Source organism: Equus quagga, chromosome 8 (genome assembly GCF_021613505.1).
Source record: "Equus quagga isolate Etosha38 chromosome 8, UCLA_HA_Equagga_1.0, whole genome shotgun sequence".
NCBI lineage: Eukaryota > Metazoa > Chordata > Mammalia > Perissodactyla > Equidae > Equus > Equus quagga.
In genome coordinates this window covers 126,663,042-126,678,706 of record NC_060274.1, presented here as the reverse complement: position 1 = coordinate 126,678,706, position 15,665 = coordinate 126,663,042, and the positions used below count along the sequence as shown (strand labels likewise).

The 15,665-nt window shown below is 41.4% G+C and overlaps 1 protein-coding gene across 2 annotated transcripts in view; it reads left to right on the top strand.

The window, feature by feature from the left end:
- The window catches only part of RHEB (Ras homolog, mTORC1 binding), a 44,937-nt gene extending 29,563 nt beyond the window's left edge, over positions 1-15,374 (top strand). For both annotated transcript variants that reach the window (XM_046669602.1, XM_046669603.1), the window contains exons 3-8: positions 1,805-1,872; positions 8,164-8,246; positions 8,889-8,945; positions 9,055-9,102; positions 9,896-9,977; positions 14,873-15,374. In XM_046669602.1, the coding sequence (XP_046525558.1) occupies positions 1,805-1,872; positions 8,164-8,246; positions 8,889-8,945; positions 9,055-9,102; positions 9,896-9,977; positions 14,873-14,965 (431 nt within the window). In that variant the 3' untranslated portion in view covers positions 14,966-15,374. The remainder of the gene's footprint in view (positions 1-1,804; positions 1,873-8,163; positions 8,247-8,888; positions 8,946-9,054; positions 9,103-9,895; positions 9,978-14,872) is intronic.
- Positions 15,375-15,665: the final 291 nt, after the last annotated feature.

Here is a 15,665-nt window from a genome sequence, read left to right as displayed (position 1 = left end):
TCCCCAACCTGATTACCTACCCCCGTTCTCTCTCTGCCGCAGCTGCATTGACTTTCTTGCTTTTTCTCACTGAGCTTTTTCACTTAATGTTTACCCTCTGCCTCGATGCTTCTCCCAGAGAAGATACCTGACAGTGTGTGTGTGTCTGTCTGAATGCGTCTTCTTTCCGTTACCGGGCTGTAAGTTCACTGACGTCAGGGACTGCAGCAGTATCTTGAGCACCTGGAACAGTGCTAGGTGGTGATATTAGGCTCTCAAGAAATAGTTCTTGGATGAATGAATGACATTTTATCTCAATAATCTTTTCGTAATAATTACATTATACTTCATAACCACAATTACTTAGTTCTAATTGAACCTTACTGGCATTATTGCTCACCAATGTTTCTTACATAATTTTCATCAAATCTAAAATGCACTTTTTGATCTTTCCTAAGGTGTCAGTGGCAGGTTTTCCCACAGGAACGTCCTGACTGCCCCCTGGCTGACGGTGATCAAAAAGCACAGTTGGTGCAAGATGCATCCCAAGATCAGAGAGGTTACAATGTGAAAAAAAATACGATAGAATTTTTTCTTAGAATTGATAAAATAGGTTTTATTGGGTACTTGCTATCTTGAAATATTCTGATTCAGTTTTCATCTGGTTTAACTTTTCCTTAAAGTGATAATTTCCAGAAAGAGCACAAGAATGATAGAAAGTGTGGCAGATGGCCTGAGTGGTCTGGTCTAATTTGTATTCGCCTGACTCCAGCACCCCTGCTGGCATTAGGAGAGTGTGGTGCTGGTATGATTCTCTTTGATGACTGCTTCTCTTTCACCCGTCCTTTCTCTCCCTGTGGGGCTCAACATTCAGATAAGATCCCCTCTCTGTCCTCCTTGTCACTTAGAGTTTTCCCTCATCATTTCCTCTGTCTGTTTTTGCCTTCTCTTTGGGCAGTGGGACCAAGTGGGCACAAGTGGGTCTTCTCTCCACTGTGCAAGGGATGGGTTCTGCTGCCTGGCTGTCATCAAGTCGAATGGCTGGCCAGGTCTGAGGAGTCATCGTGAATCGAGATGGCTGGGACCGAGTATGCAGAAGAAATCTGTTCTGTGTAGTTGTCAGGGTTCCAGGTGGTTACTTTTTAATATTCCATTACTATTAGTAGTTCTCTCCTCTTTTGTCTATGTCTGTTAGAAGTCTTTTTCTTTAGAATTCTGAATTGACTTTTCCGGAAGTTATTTGAGTCTGGTTTTTTTTTTCTTTTTTTCACAAATTTCTTGGATCCTTAAGCTAAGTGGGAATGATGGCTTCACACAGAACATCTGTTCCATTGCTGTTTTATCCATCAATAAAATTGTTAATTTTTTTACATACTGAAAGTTCTTAGTACTTGAATTAATACTAGCTTTTTGTGCTCTGAAACTAGAATTCCTATAAATTAATGAAAATTTTTGTGCATTTTGGTTCCTTCTAGACCTCAAGCTTTCTGTATTATATTTCACTTTGCACAAGAGAAAGAACTATCAGCAGATGAAACATTCAGATTACTTTTATAGGATATGAATTGGTGCCTAATTTCACTTTCTTTGAAAAAGATTCAGGGTTTACCCAACCTTGATTTTAGTCAGCCAGCCAGTGTTTCTTAGTTAAATTGTGGAAGTAGGGAAGAATCTGTAAACTAGAGATTTCTTCTTTTTTGTTTGGTGGGACCTTTTTATGAGATTATTAGGGACTCTGCTTAATTGGTTGTCATTGTTCAAGCTTTAAGTGATCTAAGGTTAATTTTTTTAGCTAACTGGTATTTAATTCCCTTTTTCTCTGTAGCTTTCACAAAATTGATCACAGTGAATGGACAAGAATATCATCTTCAACTTGTAGACACAGCTGGGCAAGTAAGTATCTCCTGTATCAGAATCTCGTACAGCGTCTCTGACAGTCCTGGCCCTGGCATTGATGCTTACACACAACAGCAACACCAGGAAAACCCCTTGTGATTTGTGTAGGATGGAATATTAATAGGCTGTTTGCTTTGTCCTTGTAAGACTTTCATGGCAGTTTTTCAAATAATTAACTTGTTTTCTGCTGTAGAGTTGTTTTAAATATATTCATAATGTTGTGTTGGGGCCAGCCCCATGGCCGAGTGGTTAAGTTCACGTGCTCGGCTTCGGTGACCCAGGGTTTCACCGGTTCAAATCCTGGGTGCAAACATGGCACCACTCATCAGGCCATGCTGAGGGGGCGTCCCACATGCCACAACTAGAAGCACCTACAACTAAAATACACAACTGTGTACCGCCGGGCTTTGGGGAGAAAAAGGAAAAATTAAAAATCTTTAAAAAAAAAATTGTGAAAGTTTATGTTTATGACAGGGATAGTGGTTTCCTGTTTTCTAAACTTAATTCTGTACAGGGAATCATATTAATGCTCTTCCTCTATTTGTAATATATATTCTCCTACATTAAGAGCAAAAGTAAATCTTTTCTAGGGAAAAGGCAGGAGAAAGATTTAGGGCAGAAATGACCTTGTTTATACATGGTTATATGATTGCTAGAGTAAGAAGTGTCAATTTGATTTGCTAGACAGTCAGTAATTGCCAGAGCTTAAGTAACCCCCAAAAAAGATATTCACAGGTTAATGTAGCAGCGATGTGGGTAATGGGTCTCTAGGGGAATTGACTGGAATCAAAGGATGAAAGAAATTGAGAGAACTTGAAGGGAACAAAGAAAATCCTTTGACAGCTTAACTTCCCTGTCACCATGGCAGCCAGCCCAGCTTTTACTAGGAACCATTCTGTTAGGCTGCATCTATTGCAGTTCACTGGAGGATGGGGAGTGCAAAGAAGCTGGAACGTCTAACTCCTCACCTTGCGTCTTATGCTCAACAAAGGATCAGACTAAGAGGAGGGCGAATGTAGTATAATCTAGTCTGCCACGTTAAATGGAGGCTTTTTTCCTGGAACCTGGGGAGATTGGGATAGACCGGAATGATGTGGCCTCTCTCAAGGGTTTGGAATGAGCTCCCTCTGCTTTATGTTTTGAAGTGAGCGTGGAGGGAAAGTGTAACCCTATAGTGAAGCAAGAATGTAGCTGTGTTAAGTTGTTTCAGCACTGGAGAAACCCTGGAGTTTCTATTCTGGAAGCTTCAAATAAAATAAATCAAATGTGTATGTCACAAAGATGGAACATAACTCTCACTGACCATATACACTCCCACCTGGTGGTGGATATAATAAGCCTTCGTCATCAGGCCTCATGATGGTTTTCTTAGAGCAGAGTCCTCCTAGGCTTTTACTCTACAGGGAACCTGTCCATGGTGTAATGGGAGTTTGCAGCTTATTGGAACAAGGAGAGCAGTAGAAGTCTCCGTGAGAGAGTGATGGCATAGAGGACCTAGCTTCTCTGAGAAATTAGTGTAGAGGAGCCTCTGGGATGGGACCTTGCGTTGCATTCTTAGGGTTTGTATTCTTCTTTTATAGTTATGGCGACTATGTAATTTATTACCTAAAATAAGACATTTTTAAGAGTGGAGGGGGCACTCAGTATATTGATTCACTGAGACAGCAGGTATAAACTGAGAGTGTTCTAGGCAGAGAAATATGACCACACACCATTTATGGTGGGACTGTGACGTTATCAATATTTCAGTTTGCCCTTATATCTCTGTTTTGAATTTTCATGAAGCTCATGGAAAGTGCGGGTAAGGATGTAAATTGGTAAATCACTTCCATGTAATGTTACTCTAGAAATACATTTAAAGTGGACCAGAAGGAGAACCAAGATGTCATAGTTGGAGTATGGCCTCTGCAGTCCTGCTGCCTGTGTTTGAATCCTGGCTCTTCTTACTAACCAAGTGACCTTGAGAAAGTCATGAACCATTCTGTGCCTCAGATCTTCATCTGTAAACTGGCGATAATTGTGGTACCTACCTTCACAGGATTGTTGTATGCTTTAGAGTCGATTTATGAGCTTACAGAAGATTTGATCCTTATTTGTAGCTCTTTGATGCTGCTGAGGCTAGAGCGGTGCCTAGAGGCCACACTCACTCGATGCTGACAGTGTGAGTGGGTGTCGTGCAGGTGTCTTAATACTTGGAGGAGAGCTGTCCTTGAAAACGTTTCTCTGGAGAGAAAATTTCTTTATGTTGACTCTCCTTATCAAAATAAAAGATATATTCCTCTGAGGTTATGTTTTACTCTAAAACATAAAGGCACACTTGGGCATCTCACGTCTTTAAATGTTTTAATGATAGAGTGATACAAAGAATGACCCCAAAAGGATCAGAGATCTCAGGGAGTGAGCTTACGGTGTGAGGGATGGCAGGAGCAAGGTCAGTTACCAGCTCTGCTTGCCTTGCTCCTTTGGGTTCTGTTACTGCCAAATAAGAATATTTAGAGAATTTTTGCACAAAGTATATCCAAATTTAGCTACTTTGAATAAGTTGTTTTCATTGCAGCTAATAGTTGTTAAAAGCTACATCCAGAGCTGAGAGATCATAAAATAAAAAGTTATGCTAGTATTTGCCATCCATGATGGTGTGACACAGGCCTTTCCTCCTGCTGTGGTTCTACCCTCACTCTGTAGAAACTGGATGAGACGGCACGTAGCATTTACTGCTCCAAGAGCGGTTTTTAAATTGAATTCATGTGGGCTGGGTGTGGGGTTAAGACTGCTAGTACTAGGGGAAGGTGATTAAAGGACAGATTCTTTGAAAGCTGTATATAGTAAATTTGTTCACTAACTTACACATTTTGGGAGTAAAATTGCACATAAGAACTTGCTGTATAGCAATATATGATAGCAAGTACTGTTTGCTTAGGAGCTTATATTATAGCTGATTTAAGTGCCCAGCTAGAGATGATGGTGAGCATAGTTAAATACAAGTTGATTATTTTTAGTTTGAATGAAATATTATATTTGGGCCTAATTTAAGTAGAGTCAGTGATGGTCAATTTTATAATGTCAAATTTCCCTTTAAAAAAAAACAAGTATTACTTAAGCTTATTTCTAGAAAACAGTACTAAGTGCACTTGTTACAGAAGTAAACTAGCACAAAAGGTAAGTAGTGAACTGTAAGTCTTCTCCACGCTGGCTGCCCCAGGTCCCCCCGACAGCAGCCCTTGTTGCCGAGCTCTAGGATGCGGTTCCAAGATACTTTCTACATGAACATGCAATGTAGTTTTATTCTTTTCTTTTTAACACAAAAAGTAATGTATCTCTATATTTCCATCTTGGAGATTATTCCACATCAGTACCTGCAGCCTCTTTTTTCTCCCTATGGCTGCATACCATCCCATTGTTTGGATATATCATAATTTAACCATCGATCAACAATTAGGGGGTTTCCGGTCTTGCTACCACCAACAGCGCTGCATCAGTATCTTAGTCATTTTAGACAGATGGCATGTATGTAAGAAAATCTGCATGGTGGATGCTGGAGCCAGGGTCACAGTTCACACTCTCACCAGCTGGGAATGGGAGTGCCTGTTCCCCTACACACTCGCCAACATAATGTGTAACCAGCTTTTTTGTGTGTTTGAAAACCTTTTTTTTTTTGAAGTCACAATGGTTTATAACATAGGAAGTTCAGGTGTGCATCATTATATTTCAGCTGCTGTTTAGACTACATTGTGTTCATCACCAACAGTCTAACTGCCATCCGTCCACATTTCTTGGTATTTGCCAATCTGCTGGGTGAAAAATAGTCCCAGTATCATTTTAATAAGTGTATTTCTTCTTATGAAGGAGTTTGATCATATTTTCCTATGTTTGAGGACATTCATAATTCTTTTTCTGTGATTTATCCTGTCTATTCATGTACTTTTCCCTTTTTCTATTGAGTTGTTGGTCTTTGCTTATTGATTTGAGAGATCTTTTAATATGTGAAGAAAATTAGTATTTTGTATATGATCTGAGCTGCAAGGTATTGTTTGCTTTCAATTTGTCATTGGTTTATCGTTTTTGAAAGGTTTTCAGCCGTAAAGAACTTTTTCATTTGGTTGAATTTACTTAATCTCTTTTTAACTGATACTATTTTTAAAAAATTCTCCCATCTACTATGCACATAGTTTCAATTTTCATCTTTAAATCTTTGATTCCTCTGGAATACATTTTTGCTGAGGTGTGAGTTAGAGATCCAACTTAGCCCCAGATGGCTCTGCATTTGTTCCCTATACATTTTGTTGAGGGTTACTTTTTATACTTACTGATTTGAAGTGTCAGTATTATCATGTACCTAATTCCCATATTTATTTGGGTCTGTATAGATTTTCTGGTTTGCTCCATTCATGAGCCGGTGCTGTACTATTTTGATTGCCATAGCTTTATGGGTTCCACCCAGTTGCCTCTGAAATTGCTATTCTTTCTCAGAAAGTATACTTTTTATCAGGATCATGTTACAATTATATATTAATTTAGGATCGATCAATGGATAGCCTTATGATTCTGCATATTCTTGCTGAAGACCGTGGCACACTCTTCCATGTATTTAAGTCTTTTATTTCTTGGGAGTATTTTAAGGTTTTCTTCAGATGGATCGTGCACTTTTATTTTCTTAAGTTTATTTATAGGAATTTTGTCGTTTTTGGTTGCTGTTATAGTGGGCGGTCTTTTTCCTTCATTCTGCTTTCTAACTAGGTTTTTTGCACCATGCTTCTAGAATATGCTTATTCTGTTCTTTATTTCCACATCTTCCTTTCAGGGAAAAAGTAATTTGAACTTTGGATCTGCTGGTGACTTAAAATCATTTGGATTTTTTTTGGAGGAAGGCTAGCCCTGAGCTAACATCTGCTGCCAGTCTCCTCTTTTTGCTGAGGAAGACTGGCCCTGAGCTAACATCTGTGCCCATCTTGCCCTATTTTATATGTGGGATGCCTGCCACAGCACAGCTTGACAAGCGGTGCATAGGTCGGCACCCGGGATCCAAACTGGTGAACCCCGGGCTGCCGAAGCAGAACGTGTGAACATAACTGCTGCACCACCGGGCCGGCCCCAGGAATTTTTTTTTTTAATCTGGGTGAAAAAATCTGTCATTCTGTTAACAATTTGTTTTCATAAATCAACACTAAAATGAATTTGACGTAATGAAAGTTGTACTAATAATGAAAACAGTTTTATTTAGCGTGTGTAGTAAGCTCTGTGATGCAGAAGCGCTGCTTTCTGATTAGTGACTACTGTTTATGATATCAGAGAGTTTACAGTAAAAGTTAATTTTTCTTTGATTTTTTTTTTTTTTTACGGTTTTTTGCCATAGGGTAGTAATTCAGGGCCTTGTGAACATTAGTTGTTACCATACCATGGAATTACAAAGTTAACAGAGACAGTTACTTGATATAATGGTGATTGCCATTATTTTTCTCTAGTGCTTGGGATATGTAGTATATTGACAATTGTATTTCAACTGAGAATGAAATGTTTGTTCCGGACAGTGGCATGTGCTAATGAAAACTACATTGACCTTAGAACCTTTCCTATGCTTTAATAATTCTGTATCTAAAGCAGAGTTTTGTAAAGCTTTATAAAACTGAGTAGTAGCTATACGCTGTTGCATAATGTGTACCTTTGTTTTTAATCCCTAAAGTTGCTCATTAAATAACTCATTTGATCCTCAGAAGTCTGAGTACACTGATCAAGCCTAGTGTTTTGATTCTCTTCTCTCCCCTTCCTCTCTCTCAAGTGCCGGTGGCAGCCTACTGACGACCAGTAGACTGGTGCTCAGGCCGTTGTGACTCACGTGCAGAAAATAGGTCAAGTGATAATATGACATTTCGAATATGAAAATGCAGATTAATGGAATAAACCAGTAGCACTTGTGAATTTCCTGTGAAGTCTTAAGACATTGTGGACTTTGCATCCATAAAAGAAACGTAGTAGTGCTTTCCCCTTGATACAGGATCACAGAGCCGGTCACCTTTCCATTCATTCCATTCTCTTCTCCCAGGAATGTCTCCCAAAAGTCTTAAAATAGCCAGTCATTTTTAAATATTGGCTTTATAGCACATTATCACCCCTCAGCCAGTCTTACATAAATCTTAAGTTTGTAGGCTATGTTTCTAGAATGATATTGTAACCCACTTTTTGTTTACTTTGATTTCTTTGACCAGGTGCTATGTGAAAAACCTTGGGTAAAGATTGCTTGTTATGATATATGAAGAGTTTACTCAACTGTTATTATTTTTTCTTCCACAGGATGAATATTCCATCTTTCCTCAGACATACTCCATAGATATTAATGGTTATATTCTTGTGTATTCTGTTACATCAATCAAAAGGTGAGCCTCACTCCTGCCACGTGCTCCTTTTAAAGGGTTAGGCTGGAATTGGTGTTAGTAACAGTTAGACTTGGTTATTAGGCTAAATGTTTTTTAGTGGTGGTCTTGTGGAGCAAACAGGTAGTTATGGGGAAAAATTACCCTGATAGATGTTCTCTTACACTCATGGAATAAAAACTCCGTATTTCTTACTTGAAGCTGCCTAGATAGATAATGATTGAACACGATCTGAGCTTTCTACTAATCGGGATGAGAAATACATAAATTGATTTGCTTTTTGTGTGTTTTCACCATATTAATGTGGAACACGGGCTGACTGCTGGGGCCCTCTAGCTAAGGAATGTTCTACACATGTTTATTCAGAGGTTAGAATTTGTGTTTATATGGTTTGTCAGCCCAGTGTTAGGCTTTCCTATTTAAATACCTTACCTATTTCGTTTTGAATACTCTCAGTAAGGATTACTGAGTGTCAGATAATGCTCATGTGAAAAAGATTGGTGGGAAAAAATAGAGCAATTCCTTGTGTTCAGTTTATTTTATGTTAAAATGGTGACTCTGTGACATTTTATATTTTTCCCACTATAAACATCTAAAAACATCAACACTAAAATGGATATCTGATTTCATGCTTTTGTTTTGTAGTTTTGAAGTGATTAAAGTTATCCATGGCAAATTGTTGGATATGGTGGGGAAAGTGCAGTAAGTAGCCGTACTTTATCTCGGTAGATACGTCTGTTGTAATAGTAGCTCCTGGACAGTAAACTCCACACTGACTACTTTACTTCCTTTTTTCTCCTCATATTAATAGAATACCTATTATGTTGGTTGGGAATAAGAAAGACCTACATATGGAAAGGTATGTAGCTTCTAAATAATGACTGATTTATAAAATCAAGGCTAAGATGATTTAGTCACTGAAGTTCCATTTTTAATTACTGTTCTTACAGCAAGAATATTTTTAGCTGTAGCATATCTGTGTTTCTGTGTTCAGGAATGTGGCAGTGATTGTACATAGGAGAAATAAAACTGCAGTATAAATCCCACATATGTTGATAAATGTTTCCTGTAGAAAAGAGCGAGCAAATACTGTAGAAAATTATCTTTAGATTCTTCTACCATTTTGCGTAAAGCAGACTGTAAAAAGACAACAGTAACACTCATTTACTCAACAAATCGTTTTTTTGAGGACTGAGGTTAGGGTTAGAGTGATGAACCAGGTGGGCAAGGCCTATCCCCATGATGTCTAGAGAGGAAGGCACTTGCTGGCTGAATGCCTGCAGCCTGTGCACAACAGAATTGGACTGTGGCCCCTTCAGAATTGCCCCTGTCCTTGGGTGCTTACAACCTAGGTGTAAAATAGTCTATTGTTACAGATACTGGAGTACTAGGAAATACAGTTATATTCTCTGAACTGTAAGAGCTTGCTGGAGCATGGGTAACCCCATAGGCAGTGTGTGTTCTATTCCCCAAGTCGGGCGTAGTTAAGATGCTCCTCTGTGTTGCATAGTGGATGGTAATACTGAGCAGAGCTTGCTTCTGCTTCGTAAGGGAAAAATTGATAAAAGTGGAGCCTGTTTCATAAATCAATTATAGATGTTTTATATAATACAGAGAAAAGTACTTTATTTAGAATTTTATTTTTCCTTTAGGGTGATCAGTTATGAAGAAGGGAAAGCATTAGCGGAATCTTGGAATGCAGCTTTTTTGGAATCTTCTGCTAAAGAAAATCAGGTACTTATTCTTTAAAACTCTTCAGCCTGCCTTCCGTCAGTCATAGGCATGTGTTCCTCTTAATCAGCGTTTCACCTCCTATCACTCCTGGTTAATCTTTATCCTTCCACCATTTCTAATGTTAGTCTTTGCATTGCTTTAGGAAGATTGTATTTATGTTTTAATTCAGTCAGTGTTCTACTTAGGATGGGACCTAGAATATTTGTGAGATAAACAGAAGTTAATAGTAAAGGAAATACTACCTTTATGAACATATATTGTTATTTTTGTTTTATATTAAAGACGGATACAGAAATAAGTCCAGACACAGGAAAGAAGCAAGAATGATCTTAAATTACCGTGGCGATAATTTTCTGTCTGCACCTCCCCGCTTTTTTCTGTAAGAGAAACTGAGTTAGATATATGTGTTGTTTTTAACATAAAAACTATTAAGAACGATTTTACAGGCATTTATTACCAATTTCAGTCCTGCAAATATTCCTTTCAAGGCCTGTGCCAGGAAGGATGTCACTTCCACTTCAGAAGGCTTCCGTAGCTCCTCTTTCCTTTTCCTTCCATGGCTTGAGTTTAGACCCGTAGCATCCAAGCTCGTCTCCAGCCTCCGTTTCCTCCCCAGTACACTTCTCTTGGCTGCCATTAACTTTCTAAAGCTACGGCTCGGATGATGTCACCCTCTACTCAGACTGTCAGTGAGTTGCCCATTGTCTGCAGAACAAGGCTCGAAGCCTTTAGCATGATATTGAGTGCAGTGATGACTTGCGCTTTTCTCGTTTCTTCTCTCACTACATCCTGTACTTCACAATCGCGCCAAACTACTGCCACTTCCTTAAACACAGTGGGCACTTTGAAAATGCCTCGCCTTTACTCATGTTCTTCTCTGGCTTAAAATAGCCTTTCTCTAATTAAGTACTTAAATTCATATGGTGTTTTCTAGTTTTTAACGTATTTTCAACATGTTATGTTGTTTGATCCTCAAATCAATCAAAAGATTGATCGGTTTTCATTACTGTGAGGCAACAGCTCAGTGAGGGTGAACGGCTGGCTTGTTCGGGGTGAGGAGAGCTAGCGCACAGTCAGCCTGGTGCTCCTCGTTCCCCGTTCTGCCACTCCTTCCCATTACTAAGACCCCTAGCCCTCAAGGTTCTCTTAAATTTCCCCTTCTCAGTGACCCCCGCTGCTTGATTCACCCAGCCAAAATTAACAATAGTTTCTTTTCTCTCGTCTCCCTTTATTCACTCTAAGATCCAGGACAGCGTGGTTGGCCTTCGTGGCCTCCATGGTGTCCCGCACAGAGTTCTTGTAGCTGGTGGTGCTCAGTCAGCCCAGCCGTCCCTTCAGAGTCAACCCTCTTCGTCTCTGTTCAGACAACGAGGGATATTAAATCTGTGTGATTGGTTCCCGAGTTCCAAACAGCAAGGGATTTATCTGAATCTGTTCAGTTCCTGAGTGCAGGTGGTGAGAATTCAGATCATAAGAATTAAGAGGGGCTGGCCCTGTGGCCGAGTGGTTGAGTTCGCGTGCTCCGCTTTCGCAGCCTGGGGTTTCACCGGTTCAAATCCTGGGCATGGACATGGCGCCACTCATCAAGCCGTGCTGAGGCGGCGTCCCACATGCCACAACTAGAAGGACCCACAACTAAGAACACACAACTATGTACCGGGGGGCTTTGAGGAGAAAAAGGAAAAATAAAATCTTTGGGAAAAAAAAAAAAAGAAGAGAGTAAGAGACTTGTGGTTTTAATTGAATGAAATCAAACCCTGATTGGGTATCTAACCTATCCTTAAGATCATCTAGTTGAACGTCTCATTTTAGAGTTGAGGAGTTAAGAGGTAAAATGACTTTTCTAAGATCACTCTATACTTTATATAGTATAGGAAAGAGAATTAAGTTTTAAATTTAACCCACATTGGGTCCTCTCTCCTCTGCCTCAGGCTGTCTAGTGGATGCAAACACGGGCCTTGTGCGTGACCCAAGTGCAGTAGAGATTAAAGTGCTCTTGGGGAGAGACTGTTCTGGATTAAGAGTCTGTGTGTGAACCTTAATTGGAATCTGGTTCTAAAAACCCTCGTGTAAAAGCCATTTTTGATCAGTTGGGGAGATTTTATTATACTCTGGATATATTAGGGAAAGTGTTAATTTTTTTAGGTGCAATGATCGTACTGGGATTATGAAGAGAATATCCTTACTCTTAGGAAATGCAAACCAAAGTATTTAGGGGCCAAGTTTCATAATGTCTGCAGCTTACTTTCTTTTTTTTGAGGAAGATTAGCCCTGAGCTAACTACTGCCAGTCCTCCTCTTTTTGTTGAGGAAGACCCATCTTCCTCTACTTTATATGTAGGACGCCTGCCACAGCATGGCCTTCCCAAGAGGTGCCATGTCCGCACCCAGGATCCGAACCAGCAAACCCTGGGCCGCCGAAGTGGAACGTGCGCACTTAACCACTGCGCCACCAGGCTGGCCCCATGCAGCTTACTTTCTCATGGGGTGTGTGGGTGGATGGACAGAGAGAGTGAGCCAGCTGATACAACAACGAGGTTAACACTTGCTGAATCCAGATAGCGGGGCAGGTTGATTATTGTTCAGTTCTTTCCATTTGTCTGTATGCTTGAAAATTTGCATAATAAAAATTGGAGGTGGAGAAATGCAGTTGAATGGCCCCAAGCTCTCTTTGGGTCTGTTTGCTAGCTTCACTCTGCTTCTCCTGGGTGAAGGTCTGAGGGTCCTAAAGCGCTCATTCTATTTGGCGTTGTAAGTCAGCCTCAGCAGTGTTGCTCACTCTTCGTGGCGGGCGCGGGGGCGTGTTACTGTGCTATGTGTGTCTGGCAGTTACTGTGTTATCCTTGCTGCCACCTCGAAGGCGTGGATGGCTTTGGACCCCACCTCCACTCTCGTTAAGAGGACTTGCTTAGGAAGGCGAGGTTGCCTCAGGTTACTTTCTCTGGTGAGAGTGACCTGTACGGTTTGCTTAAGGTATGTTACTAAACTCCTGGTTGAACTGGCACGCAGGCCTTTTCTCTATCTAGTTTGTGTGATACTTCCCTTAGCTTAAGGTTTTCATATGCTTCTACGTAGGTTTATTCTTTAATCTTTTAGTTTCCCTTAGCAGGTAGTAAAGGGCTTTTTGAATACCCAGATAAAAGATGAATTCCACCGAAGGCTTAAAGTTAAAATGAAAAAATTTCAATTAGTGTAATTCTTTTAGGTTTTGATAAATTTAGCAAATTTGTCTGATATTAGCCAAAAGCCTAAAAGAAGGCAGGAGTCTTGTATGGTAGCCTCAAACATCTTAAGCCAGACAAGCCCAAAGACCAGATGAGCCAACTGATGGTTGTCTCGGTCTGCTCTGGCATCATTATCAGATCGACAGATACCTGGACAGACGTAATATGAATCCTTTACGGCAAAAAGATTCTTGTACCAAACTAGGTAAGTCCAGCGGTGATGAAGATGTCCTTGGAAAGCAGCAGTCCTGATCAGTACCTTAAAGGCATGTCTAGGTACTTCTCAGCTCCCTGTCGCGGCTCTTGTCATACTCCTGCCCATTTGGTCTTTGCGTGTGCTGGAAGTGAGGGGCGTCCTGAGCCTAGGGAGTTTCTCCCTGTCAGGTGGGAAGAAACGAGTAATTCTAGTCCCTTAGAAGAGGCCCTTCTGGAAGAGCTATGAGTGATTCTAATCCACACACATACTAGAAGGCTACTACTATGTGTCCGTTTTACTGGGGGAGAGAGAATTTGTGTATGTAGTGGACACACACACACACACACACACACACACACACACACACACACAGCATCAGTAGTCATGTGATCAGAGACCAATCTGTGTGAGCTGCTCAAATTTTTTATTGAAAAGTTTTCAAGTATAATTTGTTTGTAATTTGTATTACTTACTAAAAATCCACTATTTTAAAGTAAACTGTCCTAAGTAAAGTTTAGTCAATTTTGTTGGTAACAAAGTGCTCAGGAGTAAAAATTGTCAAGTCATTGAAACTGCAGCAATAGGAGGGAGACTCGCTGAAGCCAGTGGCCTTGATTAGCTGGACAAGAGTCTAGGACCTGGGGCTGGTGTTGGCTTGCTTAGGAGCGCTTCGTTCACGCCAGCGGGAGAGAAGGAGCCAGGGTAGAGGGCCCAGAGGCAGGGGACGCTCGGTCTGGTGCGCAGAGGATGTGGCGTTCCCTTGTGAGCACTGCTTCTGCTCTCCCGGTGAACTGTAACCCAGCTGTCAGCTGGTGTGAGAGCAGGGGAGAGGTTTTAGAAATCTGAAGCGAAAGGAGAAGGTGTGAAATTTCATCTGGAGGAGTCTCTGGACCAGGGACATGGAGTTGGGCTGCTGGCGGCACCGAGGCTCCCCTTTGGACTCAGGGTCCTGGAGGTCAGGTGAGCCCCGGCGCAGCATGGGTTTCCCTGGGCTGCGTTGGCTGTGAGGTTGCCGACCCCAGCAGGCGGACAGTCAGCAGAGAAGAGAGTCCGAGTCCACGGACTGTGATGGTGGGCTGTGCAGTCTGTGCTGGTCAGGGAGGAAAGTGAGGACAAGACATGGCTGAGGGACAGGGAAAATGTAGTCGGATCAAGGAAGCAGGTCCCTGTGGGGTTAGGAGTTGTCGCATTCGGGATATCCAGAGACAGAAGGAAGATGGGTCTGGTGGGTGCTTGACCTTGGGGTGAGGGAGGAGGGCGGTTATTGGTAATGACAGGGTCTAGGCACTGGCCTCCAAGGCTTTGGGGAACAAGAGCATTTTTTGACTACCACAATGACTGCATTTAAAGTATAGGAACCGACATTTGGCCTAAGAGACGATTTCTTGCCCCAAATGACAGTGACTCCTCCTTGTGAAGGGCTAGTAGGGTTGCCCGTGGGCCGAGAGGCTGACTGGTCTTCTCCTTGTTTTTCAGACTGCTGTTGATGTTTTTAGAAGGATAATTTTGGAGGCAGAGAAAATTGATGGGGCTGCTTCCCAAGGGAAGTCTTCCTGCTCAGTGATGTAGCTCTGCAGAGCCTGTCCACTGAAGGAGCAGGCTGCCCGGCGTCCTTCCCGGTAGACTCGGCTGCATTTCTCTTCTGTTAACCTGAAAGATTTCATTTGGGTCAGAGCGCTTTCCCGCCGTCCCCTCCTACCCCTTCAGATTATGTTAAACTCTGACTCTGTCCAAATGAGTTCACTTCCATTTTCAAATTTTAAGCAATCATATTTTCAATTTATATATTGTATTTCTTAATAATATTATGACCAAGAATTTTATTGGCATTAATTTTTCAGTGTAGTTTGTTGTTTAAAATAATGTAATCATCAAAATGATACATATTGTTACACTACTATTAACTAGGCTTGGATATATCAGTGTTTATTTCATTGTGTTCAATGTATACTTGTAAATAAAATAGCTGCAAACCTTACTCCCTGGTGCTGCTCAGTGTGGCTTTGAAAGAAAGAAAGCTTGTCCTCCTGAGGGTTTCTTTCTCGGCCTCTAGGAAGGCTCAGCATTGGGTTCCTGGAACTGGTGGAGGCTGTGGCTGCAGGCAGAGGCGAGCAGAGCCCGCAGGGACTGCTGACCGCAGGGGCTCCAGGCCGCGAGGGGGCCGCCGGACAGCAGTGGGCGGGCAGTTGGGGAGAGTAGAGTGCCAGAATTGGGATGGCTCTCTGTTGACTGAAGCTCTGCCTCCACCCCCGGAGGCCTGGCCTCCACT